Below are 16,704 nucleotides of genomic sequence, written 5' to 3'. Positions count from 1 at the left end.
TTCCTAATGCTATTTTATGCAGGTGTTTTTTGATCAGCTGTGTTAGACTATTTTTAATCTTTTATCTGGTGTTTTTTTTCTGTAAAGCACTTTGTAACCTAAGCAAAGTGCCATATAAATATAGTTTATTGTTCTTATTTTTTGTATTACCACAAAACCTCATTTTGTATGCCTAAAGATACACTTGACTAGTCTGAAGCTTTTATTTTGAAAATACAACAAAATAAAGCAAAGAAAATTGACAGGAAGTCTTATTTTGATATTACGTTTTACAGGAAATGCTTGGTGTCTGGTGTGGTGTCAGCTGACTGGCAGCATCTCTGGCAGCCGTCACAACACTGTGCTACTTGTTGACAGTTAGCTAGCAGCTACTAGCCAAGGCTTTGCAGTCGGACCGGGGGGGGGGTGGGTTATGTTTCGCGGAGCCAGAACCGTAGACGGAGGTTAGGGCACCACCAACTCATGGCGGCCGAAATTCAACCCCAACCGCAGGCTCGGAAGCCATGTCTACTCAGCAAAATCGAGGCTTTCCAAGACGTTGTGAGCACAGCGGTCATCATTCCCAAGGAAGACGGCGTTATTAGCGTGTCCGAAGACAGGTACGTTATGCTTTGAGCTGGGCGGCGGCTAGACCACACATCCCAATTTATAACCATCACTGGCTCCCCCCCCCCCTCCAACAATGTCTCCGCTCATGTCGGTCATTGATTGAACTCCCCCTGGCTTAATAATTTCATATAGAAACAGTCCAACTGTTTACGAAGAAAACATCCCCTAACGTTTCTATAAAAGTGTTAGCTGAGCGCATTTCATGCTAGTTAACCACAGTAACGGTATGCTCTTTGATTTTTTAATTTTTGTATTTACCATTATCCAAGTGACTTAACGTCAATAAAACATAAACTATCTGATTTAACTGTTGGCTATGATCATTTTTAATAACGGCTAACCGTAGCTTGCTAGCTACCAAAAATGAACCCATTCAGAAAAAACATAAGCTTCCTCTGAGCAGTTTGGGCTATATTGACATGTTATGGCACTAAAAGCTAGTAAAACATGGTTTTACCGTACAGAGCTTCTCAACCTTGGGGTTGGGGCCCTTAAAGAGGTCACTATAGTTGAAACAAGAGCACTTTCATTTCTCCCCTCACTCTCCCAGTTTTACACTTGCCTGGGGCTGTATGTGTTGTGGGTTGTGTATTGTGTGTTATGTGAGTGTGTGTCCAGTGTATTGACATCTGCAAGTGCTTGAGGGTAGGTGTGATCCTTTACATGTTCAAAGGTTGTATTCCCTGTAAAGCCTGTGCAATCACAGTTACCTCTTACATCTAAGTTGTCTTTAATTACTTATATTTACTCATTTAGGAACAGAATCAGGTTTGTTGCCAGATAGGTTTTCACATAGAAGGACTTTGCCTTGGTATTTTGATGCAGTCACAACCAGTGTTGGGCAAGTTACTTCCAAAATGTAATACATTATTGATTACTAGTTACTGTCATTTGAGAGTAATTAGTTATATTACTGTCTCAGAATTGTAATGCTTTACAGTACTTGTGCGTTACTTTTGAGTTACTTTCACCAAAATAAAAGCAGAAGTATGACTTTGGGAGCTTGTGAATTTCACCACGGGATCAACAAAGTCTCTTCTTTATCCACTATATACATAATAATTTATTCATATTATTTTGTATTATTAATCTGAATCTGCAAAGTAACTAAAGCTATAAAATAAATAGTTAAGTAAAACGTACAATAGCTGAATTGTGGTGGACTAGAAGTAGCCTAATAAGTAGGAGAAAATGAAAATACTCAATTAAAAGCACCTTACAATTGAATCGAAGTAGCCTACGGTATAGTTACTTTCCACCACTGATAAAATGTAATGATATTACGTGTAGCAAGACTAAACATTAATTCCTGACATGTTCTTATCTGTCAGTTGCTCGGTCACATTGCTGTCGGCACTGACAGGACACAGATGTCCCTATATCGTCTCTGGTTCTGGCTCTGACCACGGGAACAGTGACGGGACAGCTCGCTTCAACGCAGCGTAAACAACTCCTGAAAATAATGTCCATGTCGCAAATATATCCGTCTCTGCAGTCATTTCAACCACCGAATACAGCAACAGGAAATAACACTCGCTGACTTTTCTTTTCTGTGCCGAAATGTTTTGCGGTGTTGGTGAATTCTTAAAAAAATAAAACACCACTAAATGTCGGGTTAAAATGCGTTGTAACTCGCGTTACTGAGATTGTAACAGGTATAATATTACCAACATTTTATTAGTAATGCGTTATATTACTGCGTTACAGCAAAAAGGAATACATTAGTGTAATTGCGTTACTTTTGTAACGCGTTACTCCCATCACTGGTCACAACAGTCACAATAAACATAGTACATAAACATAGAAGAAACTATGCAATTTAAGATATGTTAAATATATCATCAGTACATTTCCTGGAACATTTCAGTATCCACTCGTAATAAAACAATTTTTATGGGAAAATATGTCTTAAATATGAACTAACCATATGGTATTACCTAGCGACTTACAAGCTGGGAAAAGAAGGCTGTAAAGCTTAGGGTGTCCAAACTGTTCATGCCAGAGGCCACATGGAGAACAAAGTGTAGTCCTGCCCCATGAGCCTTTTTTTAAGAGACTATTTTAATGATTGAGTTTAAACTTGAATCTGTACTAAGATGATCTTATCACTATTAGATTTCACTTGGTGCTGCTGGTGGCAACTTTGGAGAGTATCATCACATTGGATTTTACTAAGCTTTAACTGCACGTTCTCCTGTATTCCTTTAGCAGAGAAAGCTTATAAAAGCTGGTTAAATATTTCCCCATTTTCACAGAAATGTTGGCGTTTGGGATCCTTGAGATCATTTTCCCGCAGGCGTTGGGAAGTGTACCGCATTGCCATCGCTGATCTGCTTGCCAAAAAGTCAAAGCTTCATAACAAATTATTTCATGTGTACATACACTTGCAACACAAGCCCACCTTTTTTTCTTGCAAGCTTTTGTTCAATGTGTTCAGGTGACCAGTGAGAGCAACTAAAAAAGTGAGGTTTGCCAACCACTCAGGGTTGCTAGTTTCAACCAAAAAATGGTCAACTTCAAATCTCAGCGAATTGAACCGCTCCTGAACTGTCCCACGACTAAGCCAGTGTACATGATAGATTATGAGTTCCGTTTTATAATGTTTGCTGTCTTGCCTTGTTACACACAGCACAAAGTGACTGAGAATGCAACACTTTAAGAGTTTAGCATTACAGCTCAGATGCAATGAGGGCTCTTGGTAATGCAGATGCTAAAACATTATGGTTTTACCCCACAGGACAATTCGGGTATGGCTAAAGAGAGACAGTGGCCAGTACTGGCCCAGTGTCTACCACACTATGTCAAGTAAGTATTTTTGCTCACTTTTTTTTCACCCACAGTATATGTTTATATGTAAATTGTACCTGTGTTATAATGTTTGATTTATGGCCTTTTGTTTTAAGGCAATATCTTAAACAAAGGCATGACTGTGTTTGAATAAGATGAATGATTGTTGTGTGTAATCCAATAAGTCACGAGTATGTAACTTCAGTAAGTAACTTTATTCAGATAACATGTACTTCTTTAAACAGGCCTGTTGTTCATTCCTGTTTTGTTCACTCTTCCTCTGTGTTTGCTTTCATTCTGTGTGAGTGTCTCTCCTCGTCACAGCGAACATAATGACTTACACAGACTCCACTGTGCGGTCCACAACGCAGAGTTAACATGCTCCTGAAATTGGATTCAGCATCTGAGCTCCTGTAGGATAATTCACTACAGGACTCTCTTCTCTCCTCTCTTCAGTACTGCAGTGCTGCATGTCTGTGACACTGTTTGTCCTCGTTTCCCTCCAGTTGTGCAACTGAAGGAAATTCCATGCTGCCATCAGCAATATCTGTAGCTTACAACAGCAATGCCAGAGGCTGCATATATTAGACATTATAAAAACTGAAATTGCACACAGTAATCACAACTTTCAGGATCTACGGATATAGCAATTACATTTTGTCCTTCAGTTTTTTATAGGGAGAAAATCTTGACAGAAATTACTTAAATATGTATATTATATAGGTAGAATGAATTAATTCTCTGAGTTTTTTCATACATAAAGGCATCTTTGAATTGCTTCGTCACACGTTTTTCATGTTTGTTGTGCTCTGTGAAAACTTCAGATGAAGTCAAATTGCAGGGACTTTGGTCCTACGTTTTTTTGAGTCTCCCAAACCTCAGCTATCACATTCAGGAAATTGCAACAACACACCGTCATCCAAAGTGGTTAAATGGTCTAAATTATGTACAGGATATTGATTTTGGGTCTATTTTCACCACATGAAATCAGACAAACAAGTTTTCGACAGAAATTAAGTTCTTTAGAGAGTCTGTCTTACACCAAACCTTCCAAAAACAGTAACATTATTCAATATTCCAAGAAAAAAGGGTGCATGCATACATACAGGCAGAATGTTCACTATTATTCTTGTGATTCTTTGTGTCTCCAGCATCATGCTCCTGTATGTCCTTTAACCCAGAGACAAGGAGGCTGTCCTTGGGGATGGATACTGGAAGTATCTGTGTAAGACAAACCACCAAGCCTGCTTCACCTACAAACACAACCCTTTGGGCTTTCTTTCTTTTCCTTACTCAACTGAAGACTGTTTGGCTTCCTTGCTGTTTCACTAGTAGTTTGGTTGTATGACACAGTACAGGCCAGTCTATTCTAAGATGCAGCATTTTTTTTACGGTCCAGTTTTTGTTTTGTTGTTTGAGATTTTCATAGATGGAGGGAGTCGTTTGTTTTGGAACAAGTTGGCCGAACACAATGTCAGACAGTGACATAACAGAACATTTTCTAGGAATTTTTATCTCAAACAACCAACAATTGTTTATTATTTTGTGTTGGCCTCAGAGGAAATCACAACGTCAGACCAAGAGCGTCTTTTCACTCTCCTATGCACAGGGTTATTTATTTTACCTAGGACATTTGCATTTACTTTTTTAGATAGGTGGAAAGTATTTATCTGACTGCAAAAGGAAGGCCTATGCTTCAAATATAATCACATTTTTAGTGAAAATCTTAAACTTTTTCAAATGTGTTTGTAATGTTCAAGTACATACATACTGAAATATAAACCCAGTAACATAATTTGTTTGCCATTTATAGATTTATTTGGAAACCTTAGTCATTGACCTTAGTCACTGTAAAACATTGATGTCCACTTCCTGTCTTTTAGGACTTCATCCTGTCAGAAGACTACAATAAGATGACCCCAGCAAGCACCTACCAGGGTGAGACAGGAAGTGGTGTGTGTGGGTGTGGGTGTGGGTGTGTGGGTGTGTCACTCATGTCTGGAAGAGAACCAAAAGATACCACTCCTGAAACAGTGGTAAAATATCTTAAAATTAAATTTTCCAAATATGTAAAGCTTAGTCTAATCAATTTGTTTCAAGTATCAAGTTGTTAATATCGTGGCAGTTATTGGCTTGAAAGTACTAGATAAAGCACATATGTACACAATTTGAAAATGTCTGACTTTGGTTACTTTCAGTGGTAGTACCAAAAAAGAGACTGTGACAAATTGGGATTATCTCATAGAATAATTTAAAAGATAAAAATCTACTTATAGCCCCTATAAGTTGCCCCATTCAAACAAATAATAACCTCTCTTTTGCCCCATTTTTAAAGGGAAAATAAAAAACCTGGAATTATATAATTTTCTTTATTCTTGGACACAAAAAGTCTTTAAAAGACCAATATCTAACTGTCTGATACCTGCAGACACCTAGTTATGTAGTAATGTGCATCCATTTGTGTCGTACCTTCATGTGTAACATCAAGTGTATCTTTAAAATATGTAACTGACCTGCTCCTTGGCCCTCATTACTCCCTTATTGCTTTGAAATCATTTAATTTCTAGAAGCTGTCCCCCTGCTAAAATTCCACTATTCTCTAAAATCCCTGGACCAAATTTTTTATCACAATGTATGTATTGCTAGGCAGTTTCAGGACAATTCAATGCTAATATAGTCTACTCTGCTCTCTGTACTGAATGCTTTGAAAAACCCTGCAGCCTGAGGAATGTTTATTCTCTAGCTGTTTTCATAATTCATTTCTTTCTTTTGAGTATAACTCACTCAGAAATAACTGGACCAGAGCACAACTGGTCGATCTCTACACGTCTCCCCTACAGCCTTAACTACATTAGATGTGTTTTATTGTATGAATGCACATACAAGCCTTGGAAAAATTGATTTTTAGAGGAATGCAGAGTAATATTTATAGTTGACATTTCATGGTATGTAATTCTCTGATCTTATGTAAAGATGTGTATCATACGTCATTGTGTCACATGTGACTGTGTACTGTGAAACTTTAGATATCTCTACACCAGTTCCAAGCAACTTTCTCTGCATTTGTTTTCAGATCGTTCCTAAAAGAAGCCGGTGGTGCTGGACTATTATTCTTTACTATTGCACCCTCTTGCTGTTTCCATAATAGGGTGTAAAAAGTGCATCTCTGTGCAATTTAAGCACACTGTTGATTATACACTGTTTTGAAATTGTTGACGCCACCGGCCACCCTATCCAATATTTCTGGGTATGCCCCTGCAATGTGATTTATGTAATTGGGATAATAATCGTATATGTTTTATTTATGTATGTTTTTGTGTTCCTGCAGCCCATCAGGGCAGAGTGACCGTGGTCCTGTTTGTGTTGGAGATGGAGTGGCTTCTGAGCACCGGTCAGGACAAAAATTTCAACTGGCACTGCTCAGAAAGCGGCCAGCAGCTGGGGACGTATCGCACCGCCGCCTGTGTTTCAGGACTACAGTATCCTTGTAATGCCCTTTCTGCCCCTCCTGGTTTGTTTGTTTACTTGATTTGTCTGCTACTTTGCCCTTAGAGTGCGCTCAATGAACTTGACAGCCAAGCTTCCTGCTAAGTGGAGTGGACGTAACCAAGTGGAAAGTGACGAGCCGTCTTTGGTGCTCTACGCTGGGAAAAATCTCTGGCTTTTTGTTATGACAACACAGTCTATTTTAAGGCCACATAAACATAAGACAGGGCAATTGAGACTAGCTTCAAGTTAGTTCGTTCTAATGGGAAGGTCTAGCAACAGGCATCAGTCATGCTGTTGTCAAGGAAACGATCTGAGTAGGTTTCAGTAATGGCCAGATGAAAGGCTGTTGAGTGCTCAGCAGCGAGGCTGATCCATACCAATGAGCCTGCTGTGAGGTCATCAGACTGCTGGTATGATGCTAGCCTCTACATGCTAACATGCTAGAAAATGTATGGCATGTTGAGTAGCTATGGTGTTTTAGACCTCTACTTTAAGGTTGTTTTAGAAGCCCTTTGGTGACTGTAATTTAAGTGCTGCTGGTCAAACAGTCATAGCGGAGCCTAGAGCCATTGCAGGCGGGGCGCACTCGACCTGGGGATAAATGGCATAACTACAGCAAGTTTGAATGAATCTCATTTCAACAGATGCTGAAAGCATCAAAATAACATGTAACGTATAAGATAGAAGACATATTTAGACGAGTGATGCTCATAAAGCAAACGGGTTAAGAAAATATGAAGAAGCCTATCATGCTCTCTGGTATTTGGAGATGTTTTTGTGTCTAAATTCTAAATGCAGCTTGAGGAAAGTTTTAACTTGTTTTAACATTTCCTATGTGCACAGCAGTTAAAAGGTAAAACCGGCAGCTCTTGCTGCATGTCCTTAATGATGTTATTTTAATGAAATGTTCAAAAAGTTTGACTTAATTTGCTCTTTTGTTTCTCAATTTTCCAAATATTGTTAAAGGTTGATTTGTTAGGGGAACCACTGATCTAGATCTTTAGATGTCTTTTCGCTTGTAAATCGCCTGTGCTCACTAGTAATGACACAGAATATCTCAGGTTTCCAGAGAGGGAAAGTAAATTGAAAGTTCCAGTAATTAGATTGCTATTATTTTTTGTTGTTTTTAAGGCAGAAGGATTTAGATTGGATGGAAATCTTGTAGGTTATTCCTTGTGCAGTCATTGTGTTTCCCTTTTTGCGGGCAGTGTTGTATTGATTTTGGTCTGTAGTGACTTAACCAGGTCAGAAGAGGACTGACTAAATGGCCAGTGAAAGAGCTAAGAGTCATCCACTTCGCTGTCGCTGCAAATGGCTTTGATTCAAATCTTACATGTTGTAATTTACACACCGATAAAAGGATTTGGTTCACACACTGTGCAGCTCAGTTTGTTGACATAGCAGTGGGATTTAGCTTTTTTTGGTCTGTGTTTATGGTCCAGTCACAGATAAAGATCTAATTGAATGCATGAATAGTTTTTCAGCAGTACACAGTTTCTTCTTCTTCAACCTTAATTTTATCCCAGGTTTGATGTGGAGACCAGACACGCCTTCGTAGGGGACCAGTCTGGTCAGGTGACCATCCTGAAGCTGGAGCAGGACAGCTGCAGCCTGGTCACCACCTTTAAGGGACACACTGGTACACACACACACACACACACACACACACACACACACACACACACACACTGTACACACTAGTGCTGAAAGAATTAATCAGATAGTCGACTGATTTGCTGATTCTTCCGATCTTTGTAAATTTAATATTTTGGGGTTTTGCACAGATTGATTCATAATGAAAGTCATTTTTTGTTGCAGCACACACATTGATGAAGCTTTGAATTCTTGCAGCCTCTACCCATACTACAGTGCATGAGCTACAACATCGTTGAATAAAACTGTCATCTGTTTTTGCACAACATTTACTCAGATGTTGTCTGTACAGAAGATAAATGTACAGATAAATAAACATGTTAATGAAACAATTGCAGTTTTCTGCAGAAATTTCAATCAGGAATAGCTTTTGTCAAGAGAGAAAAGGAATAAAGGAAGAGGAAAATTAAATCGTTACGTTTTATTTTATATTTAGAGGAACCTCACAAACCACCAAGGTTCATACAGTAGCTGCATTAAGTTCACATGATACTTGATGCTATATATGGTCTCTGTCAACTTGTGTCCTCAGGCAGGTTGCAGATTTATTCAGCCAGTTAAGAAGTGATATTAAGATCCCTGATGGTCCTGAATGATCAATAAAATCGTTTGCGCCTGCCACTGTGGAAACTGCTTCAAAAAAGGAGGCAGTTAAAAAAGTATTAAACAGTGTCTTAAATAGGATTTAAAGTATTTAGATACCAGCTTGGTGATTGGGGTTAAAGAATAAAGAGACATCTGAATTAGTTTTAAGGTGAGTTCAGGGCCATGAGGAACAAAGCTCTTGAATTTTGTGAAAGGATGTTTGTCATATTTAGGTATTCATTGACTGTCATTTGAAATATCAGAAAAGCAGAAACAAGAGACAGCATGCAAACAGTAGTCAGGCATGTTAAAGAGGAACAATTCTTTTTATTTTTTAACTTTTTTTAGCTTAATTTACCTTAACTGAACAGCTTCGGAGTCATTGGAATGGTTATATGACTTTTTTCGAGTTGAATGGTGGTCGTCACGCTCCCCCATAGCGCCGGTGAGCGGAAAAAACACTATTCAACCACCCTTCAACTTTTGGCCGGCGAGCCGTGGCCTCAGTGTCAGGAAGTATCTCGTGATATCAGGTCTCGCGATGTATCAAATTGCTTCACGGCACTGCACACATACAGCCATTCAGGAACCGGCTAGCAAGGTAGCGATGGAGTTTTTCAAACTATCGCAGTGTTGTAGTCGAGTCACCAACTGTCGAGTCCGAGTCGAGTCTCGAGTCCCCAGTGTTCGAGTCCAAGTCGAGTCATCAAGGTTGAGTCTGTGTTGAATTCCAAGACTGCCTACATTTCTCCACTCTGGCACCTTTAAAGAGTTGATACTAATAAAAGAGGGTCTACATTAAACAAAAATATAGTAGTGACTATCGTCATGGCTGAGCCGGCAAAAAAGAAGCAGAAAGCTAGGAAAGCATTGTCGGAGGAACAGAGAAAGAGGAAACAGCAGACTGACCGAGCGAGTGTCAGACATAAGTAAACATAGGAGCTGCCAAATATCTATTCTGAAGCTGTAGGGGGAGCTTTATAGAAAAACCTGCGAGAAAAAAGCGAAATGGCCAAAACTACATAGCGCCCCTTTAACAGTATCAGTCAAATTAGCCTTGAGGCTCACCACATAAAATCAGTTAAAGGTGCTCTAAGTGATGTGACGCGTTTTTCACTGCGTCACTGCAGCAGCATTAGCCAGTAGGCTACTTCCACAATGCACGTTCATGACTCACCCAACTCCTCCTTGTCGGTTATTGGCTGGAACACTGTTTGTTATGGTTCGTTGGGCAGGTTGGTGCAGTTTGTTTTTGTTGGTGTTTGTGGAGCCTGGGCTGTCTACAGAGACCATGTTTTTTTACAGTGGGTTCAGGGGACAGGCAGCTAGCAGATAGCGTGGAGGTGTTTGCTGTATGTGACAAAAAATGTTGTAGCCTAAAAAACGCGTCACATCACTTAGAGCACCTTTAAGGACGTAAACAAAAAAAACTTGTGAGAACCAGTGCATGACAGCCCTAAATTCCTACATTTATCACGTGTGTTGTACTTTGCTCCAGGTAATGTGACGGCGCTGTGCTGGGACCCGGTCCAGAGGGTGCTGTTCTCCGGCAGCTCAGACCACTCCATCATCATGTGGGATATCGGAGGGCGCAAAGGCACCGCCATCGAAATGCAAGGACACCAGTAAGAATCACAAACATCCACTTCTGAATGTGTCTCCTACTGTAGCAGTTATTCATCAGAATGAAACCAAAAACTGATAAGTTGTAATTATTTGCGTTTCTGTTTTTGTATTTTTTTGGTTTGTTTTTTACAGATTGTTATTGTCTATTCTATGGCACTGTGGTACTTAACTATTTTAGTGTGTTGAATGCTTACAGGTTTTCTCAGTCGCTTTGGTGCATTTCTCAGATCACAATTGACACTCTCAAAACTGCTTTTTCAACCTTCACATGATCTAGTCACTTGTGCACAAGATAAATCAAATTGCAATTGCTTTTCTACATGCATGCTCTTGATCATGTACAACTGTCTGCTGTTTTTTACATGATCAATTGCTCATGTCATGTTGCTTATAATATACTGGATGTCTGTTGAATTGTCTTACCCCCCAAAACATATAGGCATAAATTCATTGAATATGTCTTTAAATGCAAAATGGTGGAAGGAATCGACTTACAGGTTTGCAAATGTTAAGAATGATTCGAGAAATGTACCAAAGCGACTGAGAAAAACTGTAATATGAGGCAATATTAAAGTATCTCTTACAGACATGCACCTTGGTTTTTTTTCCTCTCATGTTTTGAATAACCCCCAGAGTATCTTTATGTAAAAGTTGCAAAGACAATCAACAAGCAACATTTCTGTAAAACTTCTAACACAGCATAAGTCTGATTTGAATGCTGTCAGGTTAACAGAAAGGCAACAATGGCACAAAATCAATCCCTTAATAAGTCCGACAGTGCACAAACATAAAATGTCAAGCTGTAATTTGGGACTCTGGTTTAATTCCTAATTACTGGATATTCCTATTATCATGATTCATTCATGCAGGTGGCATGAAGACTTACTGATCTTAAGAATCTAAACAAAAAATGCATTTAATCTCTCCCTGTGCATATTTAACCTTTTATGTTTGCATTCAATTTAGAGTTGAGGTCGATCATCAAAAAATGAACTACGTTGACAATGGATTTATCGTTGAAGTAATTTTTTCAAGCAAAAATGCCAAATATATTTTGGGGTTTGGACTGTTGGTTTGACAAAACAGTGATTTGAAGACATCATCTTGGGCTTCAGGAACTTGTGAGAGCATTTTTCGCAATATTGACATTTTATAGATCAAGTAATTAATCGATTAATTGAAAAAATAAGCCCTAATTCAATTCAAACCGTGTTAAAAGTATTACAGAAATATTACAGGTGCGACTTAGTGAACTGGCCACCGAGACTTTTACATTACAATGAATGAGGTGCTGATTCAGACGTGAAACCAACATTTAAGTTTATATCAGATATACGTAACAAGGTGCATGTCTACAACCGTCAATGTCTGAAGGAGCCCATCTCTCTGGCTGTCTAAAAAAATACTAACCACTTATGTTCATGGTAACATGCCAGGACACAAACCCCTCTGCTCTATACTTTACAGTGACAAGGTTCAGGGCTTGTGCTACGCCTCACACACTCGTCAGCTCATCTCCTGCAGCTCAGATGGAGGCATCGTCATCTGGAACATGGATGTTACACGACAAGAGGTGAGAGAGAGAAGAGGAGGCAGCACACTGATGGAGTGTGACATCCACACAAACACACATTCACACTTAATCTGTGAACTGTGACACTGGAGAAATGTGTCATGTGTGCGCTGTGTTTTCATGCCTGTTTGCACATGTGCACATACTGTACTGTTATACAGATCAGTGTGTTAGATAAAATGCAAATGTGTTTGCTCTCCCTCCTACTCTAGATTAAAATTATTTTAGGAGATCCATGAAAAATCACCAGATTAGCAGAATATTCTTTGATTTTCTCTCTTACAAACAAACAGTCTAGCTTCAGCCTTACATCCTCTCCTCTCCCTCTGTGCTCTGCTGTTCTCCACACAGTAAGGCCTTATTGCTTCTTTATTCTTCTTTTATTAACAAAGAGTCACTCAGTGTCATTCTGTTGTGCCTCAGTCTCTGTTGTTTGGCCCAAATTGGCAGGAGACACAGAAGTACTAGGAGGATTAATAATCTCTTGTTTATCAAGAAATTGTTCTATCACGGAACTTTCCCAATAACTACAATTTTAGATTTCATACTCCTGTTTTTGTAGGAATTACACGAATAAGATTCATTGTATAAATAAGACCGCAAAACTCGGCTAGCCACATCCTGACTCCTTCAAACTAAACACATGATGCACATGGGATTAATATTGACATTTCCATCTCCCGCTCAAAAAAGGCAAATAAGAATATCTCTCAAAATGTTAAAGTATTCCTTTCATCACTCTTTTTTTCCAAAAAAGTCAGTTAAAATTCTGACTTCTGTGCCATACTATAGTTTGTTTTCTTTCTTTTTTTAAATGTTCTTTTTTCACTTGTCTTGAATTTTTTTTAAATAATTTCTTTTTTTCACTTTTTAAGTTGTGCTTTATATATATTTTTCTTTATATTGGAAGTCTGAATTTGATGCAGTACTTCATTTTAAAACTGTTTAAACAGACCCCAGAGTGGTTGGACAGTGACTCCTGTCAGAAGTGTGAGCAGCCTTTCTTCTGGAACTTCAAACAGATGTGGGACAGCAAGAAGATCGGCCTGCGACAGGTACTGTACAAACCCATTCCTAATGTTCTTGTATTCCTTTCACTATATTAAAGGTTCCATAATTATAAATCATCAGACACAAAAACTAACTAGCTCCACCAAACCCTGAATTTATCCCAAACAACGTTCCAGTAAAAAAACATACACAACTCTTCCAACAATAATGGTCAGCAGACGTCATGTGACTGTTATATTGTCTCAATCTCAGGAACAGCTTTATGTTGTGGTTACTCATTTCCTGTGTGTGTGTTTGTGTGTGTGTGTGTGTGTGTGTGTGTGTGTGTGTGTGTGGGATCCAGAGTTCATGGATACAGTATAATATAATTAAAAAAAATTGCTTGCACAGTGAACTTCCGGGACATTCTGTAGCAAGAACCAAACACAACACACTTGGTGTTTCTGGAGATGAAGTCTGTGTTTCGCTTTCAAATCTTGAGAACACACAAAAAGCTAAATAAAACTGAGAATTTGACCAATAAAGCAGCACTGTAAGCAGTACACAACCGTGCACAGTAGATTGTAATACTTTATACATACAATACAATACGTTGAGACCATCGTTCTATTGCTAAATCAGTTGAAAATATGGAAACACATGGAAACAGCCATGAAGTAAACAACAATATCATAAGGTCACTCACACATGTTTAAACCAGTGTTGGTGTGGGGCCACTTGACTTGACAAAATCTAAAATGTCTGTGACTTTACACAGACTTTTGGTTTTGACTTGGAATGAGTTGATAGCCCAAAAATAAAAAATAAAAAAATGTCAAAAGTGTGCAGTAACTCTTGTCTTTCTTGACAACCAAAGAAAAGGTGTGTTTATTGGATCACACCAGCAGATGATCACATTCAAATGTAAACACTGCACTGAGGTCAACAAAAAAAACAAAACAGGTGGCAACATGCAAAACATTCTGCTCAGAAATTACAAATGACTTTAATTTTGTCTGGACTAACACACCTGATGGTACTTGTTGATGGTGTTTGTTATGAAGGGATAAATATACATTTGTATGTCTGTAGATGTATTGTACTGTTACTGCTTTACATTTAAAAATTGCATTACATTTGGTGAAGAGTGCATAATGACTTAGGACTTTACTTGTGACTTGCAATACAATGGTGTTGGCCCATCTCCGATAATTAGGCTACTAACCCTTTTTCTAATTCTTGGTAAGAATTGAGACTGTTGATAATCAAAGCTGACGTGTTGAAGTCCTACTGTGTTCTTTAGCACCACTGCAGGAAGTGTGGCCAGGCCGTGTGTGGCAAATGTTCGTCCAAACGCTCCACCATCCCCCTCATGGGATTCGAGTTCGAGGTGCGTGTGTGTGACAGCTGCCACGAGTCCATCACCGACGAGGAGTGAGTAACAATCATCCTCTGTTGTTGTCGTATACTGAACCTTTGTGCTCTTAGCGTTCTGAGTGCTCACACAGTAAAGTAACTGGCGTTCCTTTCGTGTCTTCTAGTCGAGCGCCCACAGCCACCTTCCACGACAGCAAGCACTGCATTGTTTACATGCACTATGAGCCCACCACTGGGAATCTGCTCACCTCTGGCACCGACAAGGTTATCAAGGTCTGGATGGGAACAAACAGTATCTGTTGTATTCATGAGTCTCAGTTTAGAAATGCAAGCACACAGTAACATTTTGTGAAAACTCATAATTAATATTACATTTAATATGGCATTATGAGTGTCAGATCCAGAAACTTGCATATGAAACAAACCATATTCCAGAAATCTGTCTCCATTTTTGCAGATGTAGATCATGTGGATTAATTGCTCATCTCTGTCTGAACTTTAGAAATAGTCATCAGAAATGTCCCTTTAAACACTAGTTCAAACTGATAACCATGAAAACTGATTATGTCTCATGTTTATCTGCAGCTATGGGACATGACTCCTGTGGTGTCCTGAGATCTGTGGGCGACCAGCGGTCGGCAGGAAACTCTGTTCACCTCTGTTTGCCGGTCGCACTTGGAAGAGAAAGAGAGTAGCATATCCAACAATATTGATGTCATCGGGATAATATTTAACAGTTATTCAACAACAAGCAGTGGCTGTTGCGTGTTCACAGTGAGGACACTGCAGGCCGGTGAAGCCTGGGAACAGGACAGGCCTTGGTTGACACAAGGTTACAGACGGTTGTGGGTGTTTGTTTGTGTGAAGGGTGCTGTTTGGTGGGGGATCTCTCTGTGTGTATGTGTGTGAGTGTCTGTATTGTATAAGAGTGTGTTGGTAGGGTGGAAGAATTTGACTTTATAAGGAATTGACACACCTTATTTACTTAATTTTCATGCATTCCTGAAGCTTTTCAGACTGGAAACTCACGAAACAGTAAGTGAAATATTTCTGCACTGTCACTGGATACCGTGATACCCACACTTTACATTTTGTAGATGTGAAGCACGTTATGGAACTGGACTAACTCACTCACAAACTCAAACTCACTCATTCACGTGTAGCAGGCTGTAGTTTTCCCACAAGAGGAAGCTGTTTGATCAGTTCTACACCTGCCAACCTGCACCACCTACAGGAAAAGAAAGTAACAGCAGCCGCAGTTTAGACTGCATTTTTTTGTATTCTTTATCCCTTGAAGAGCACCTGTCAACTGCTGTTTAAGGTCAAGAATTAACTTAAACTCACCGAATCTAGTTAGGACGCCCTCTTTCTGCCTACAAAGTAACACAGAGGCTAGTCATGGAGGACAGTGACACTTAGATGAGACAAGTGTTATATTTTAGTCATGTTTAAAATGTAAAATATAAAACCTGTAAACAAACAGACACAACAGCAGATATATATATATATATATATATATATATATATATATATATATATATATATATATATATATATATATATATATATATATATATATATATATACACACACAATATAAACTGCAGTTGTTGCCTGCAGGTGTCAACACTGTTGAAGCTGTTGCAGGTTTTGCCTGTAGATGGTGCTGATGAGCATATTTACAGTCTATCTGCAGCTCTTACATGCTGTTACTTTTCTTGCTAATGGGTGGCACAGGTTGGACTGAAACCACATCTCTGCAACTGTATACCATCAGCTGATCCTGGTTTCAGGTGCTTCACATCACCTACACTGTGTGTTCTTGTTATCATGTTAAGAGGCAAAGAAATCACACGATCACACACGTCAAACTTATATCAGTAACATTTGATTGGGCACAATTTCAGCTTCAGTCCATGTGACACTGAGGAAACTATTCATTCAAGTTCCTTAAATAAGTCCGTTACTTGAGTGTCTGTATAGGCTTCTGCACCTCATATCAACCACTAGAGAAG

General features: G+C 39.0%; 2 protein-coding genes across 2 annotated transcripts in view; one reads left to right on the top strand and one right to left on the bottom strand.

Moving 5' to 3' along the window:
* Positions 1 to 284: 284 nt before the first annotated feature.
* On the top strand, positions 285 to 15,833 carry wdfy2 (WD repeat and FYVE domain containing 2). Its single transcript, XM_031278090.2, has 12 exons — positions 285 to 599; positions 3,347 to 3,414; positions 4,548 to 4,621; positions 5,280 to 5,334; positions 6,725 to 6,875; positions 8,412 to 8,524; positions 10,622 to 10,748; positions 12,217 to 12,322; positions 13,276 to 13,377; positions 14,616 to 14,746; positions 14,854 to 14,962; positions 15,275 to 15,833. Exons 1-12 carry the CDS (start codon positions 463 to 465, stop codon positions 15,302 to 15,304), a joined length of 1,203 nt encoding a protein of 400 aa, XP_031133950.1. The 5' UTR covers positions 285 to 462; the 3' UTR covers positions 15,305 to 15,833.
* The window catches only part of dhrs12 (dehydrogenase/reductase (SDR family) member 12), a 15,240-nt gene continuing 12,795 nt past the window's right edge, over positions 14,260 to 16,704 (bottom strand). Inside the window, exon 11 of the transcript XR_004898044.1 lies at positions 14,260 to 14,272. The gene's annotated coding sequence lies outside the window, so the exon portion shown is untranslated. The remainder of the gene's footprint in view (positions 14,273 to 16,704) is intronic.

Source organism: Sander lucioperca, chromosome 8 (assembly GCF_008315115.2).
Source record: "Sander lucioperca isolate FBNREF2018 chromosome 8, SLUC_FBN_1.2, whole genome shotgun sequence".
Classification (NCBI taxonomy): Eukaryota; Metazoa; Chordata; class Actinopteri; order Perciformes; family Percidae; genus Sander; species Sander lucioperca.
The sequence above is the reverse complement of the archived record's forward strand: the minus strand, read 5'-3'. Positions and strand labels throughout refer to the sequence as shown.

Bases quoted from the DNA above. Each gene is read 5' to 3' on its own strand.
- wdfy2 (XM_031278090.2), top strand. From the start codon at position 463: ATGGCGGCCGAAATTCAACCCCAACCGCAGGCTCGGAAGCCATGTCTA. The intron at 6,876-8,411 runs GTATCCTTGTAA...ATTTTATCCCAG, and splicing joins GCCTGTGTTTCAGGACTACA to GTTTGATGTGGAGACCAGAC. The intron at 14,963-15,274 runs GTCTGGATGGGA...GTTTATCTGCAG, and splicing joins GCACCGACAAGGTTATCAAG to CTATGGGACATGACTCCTGT.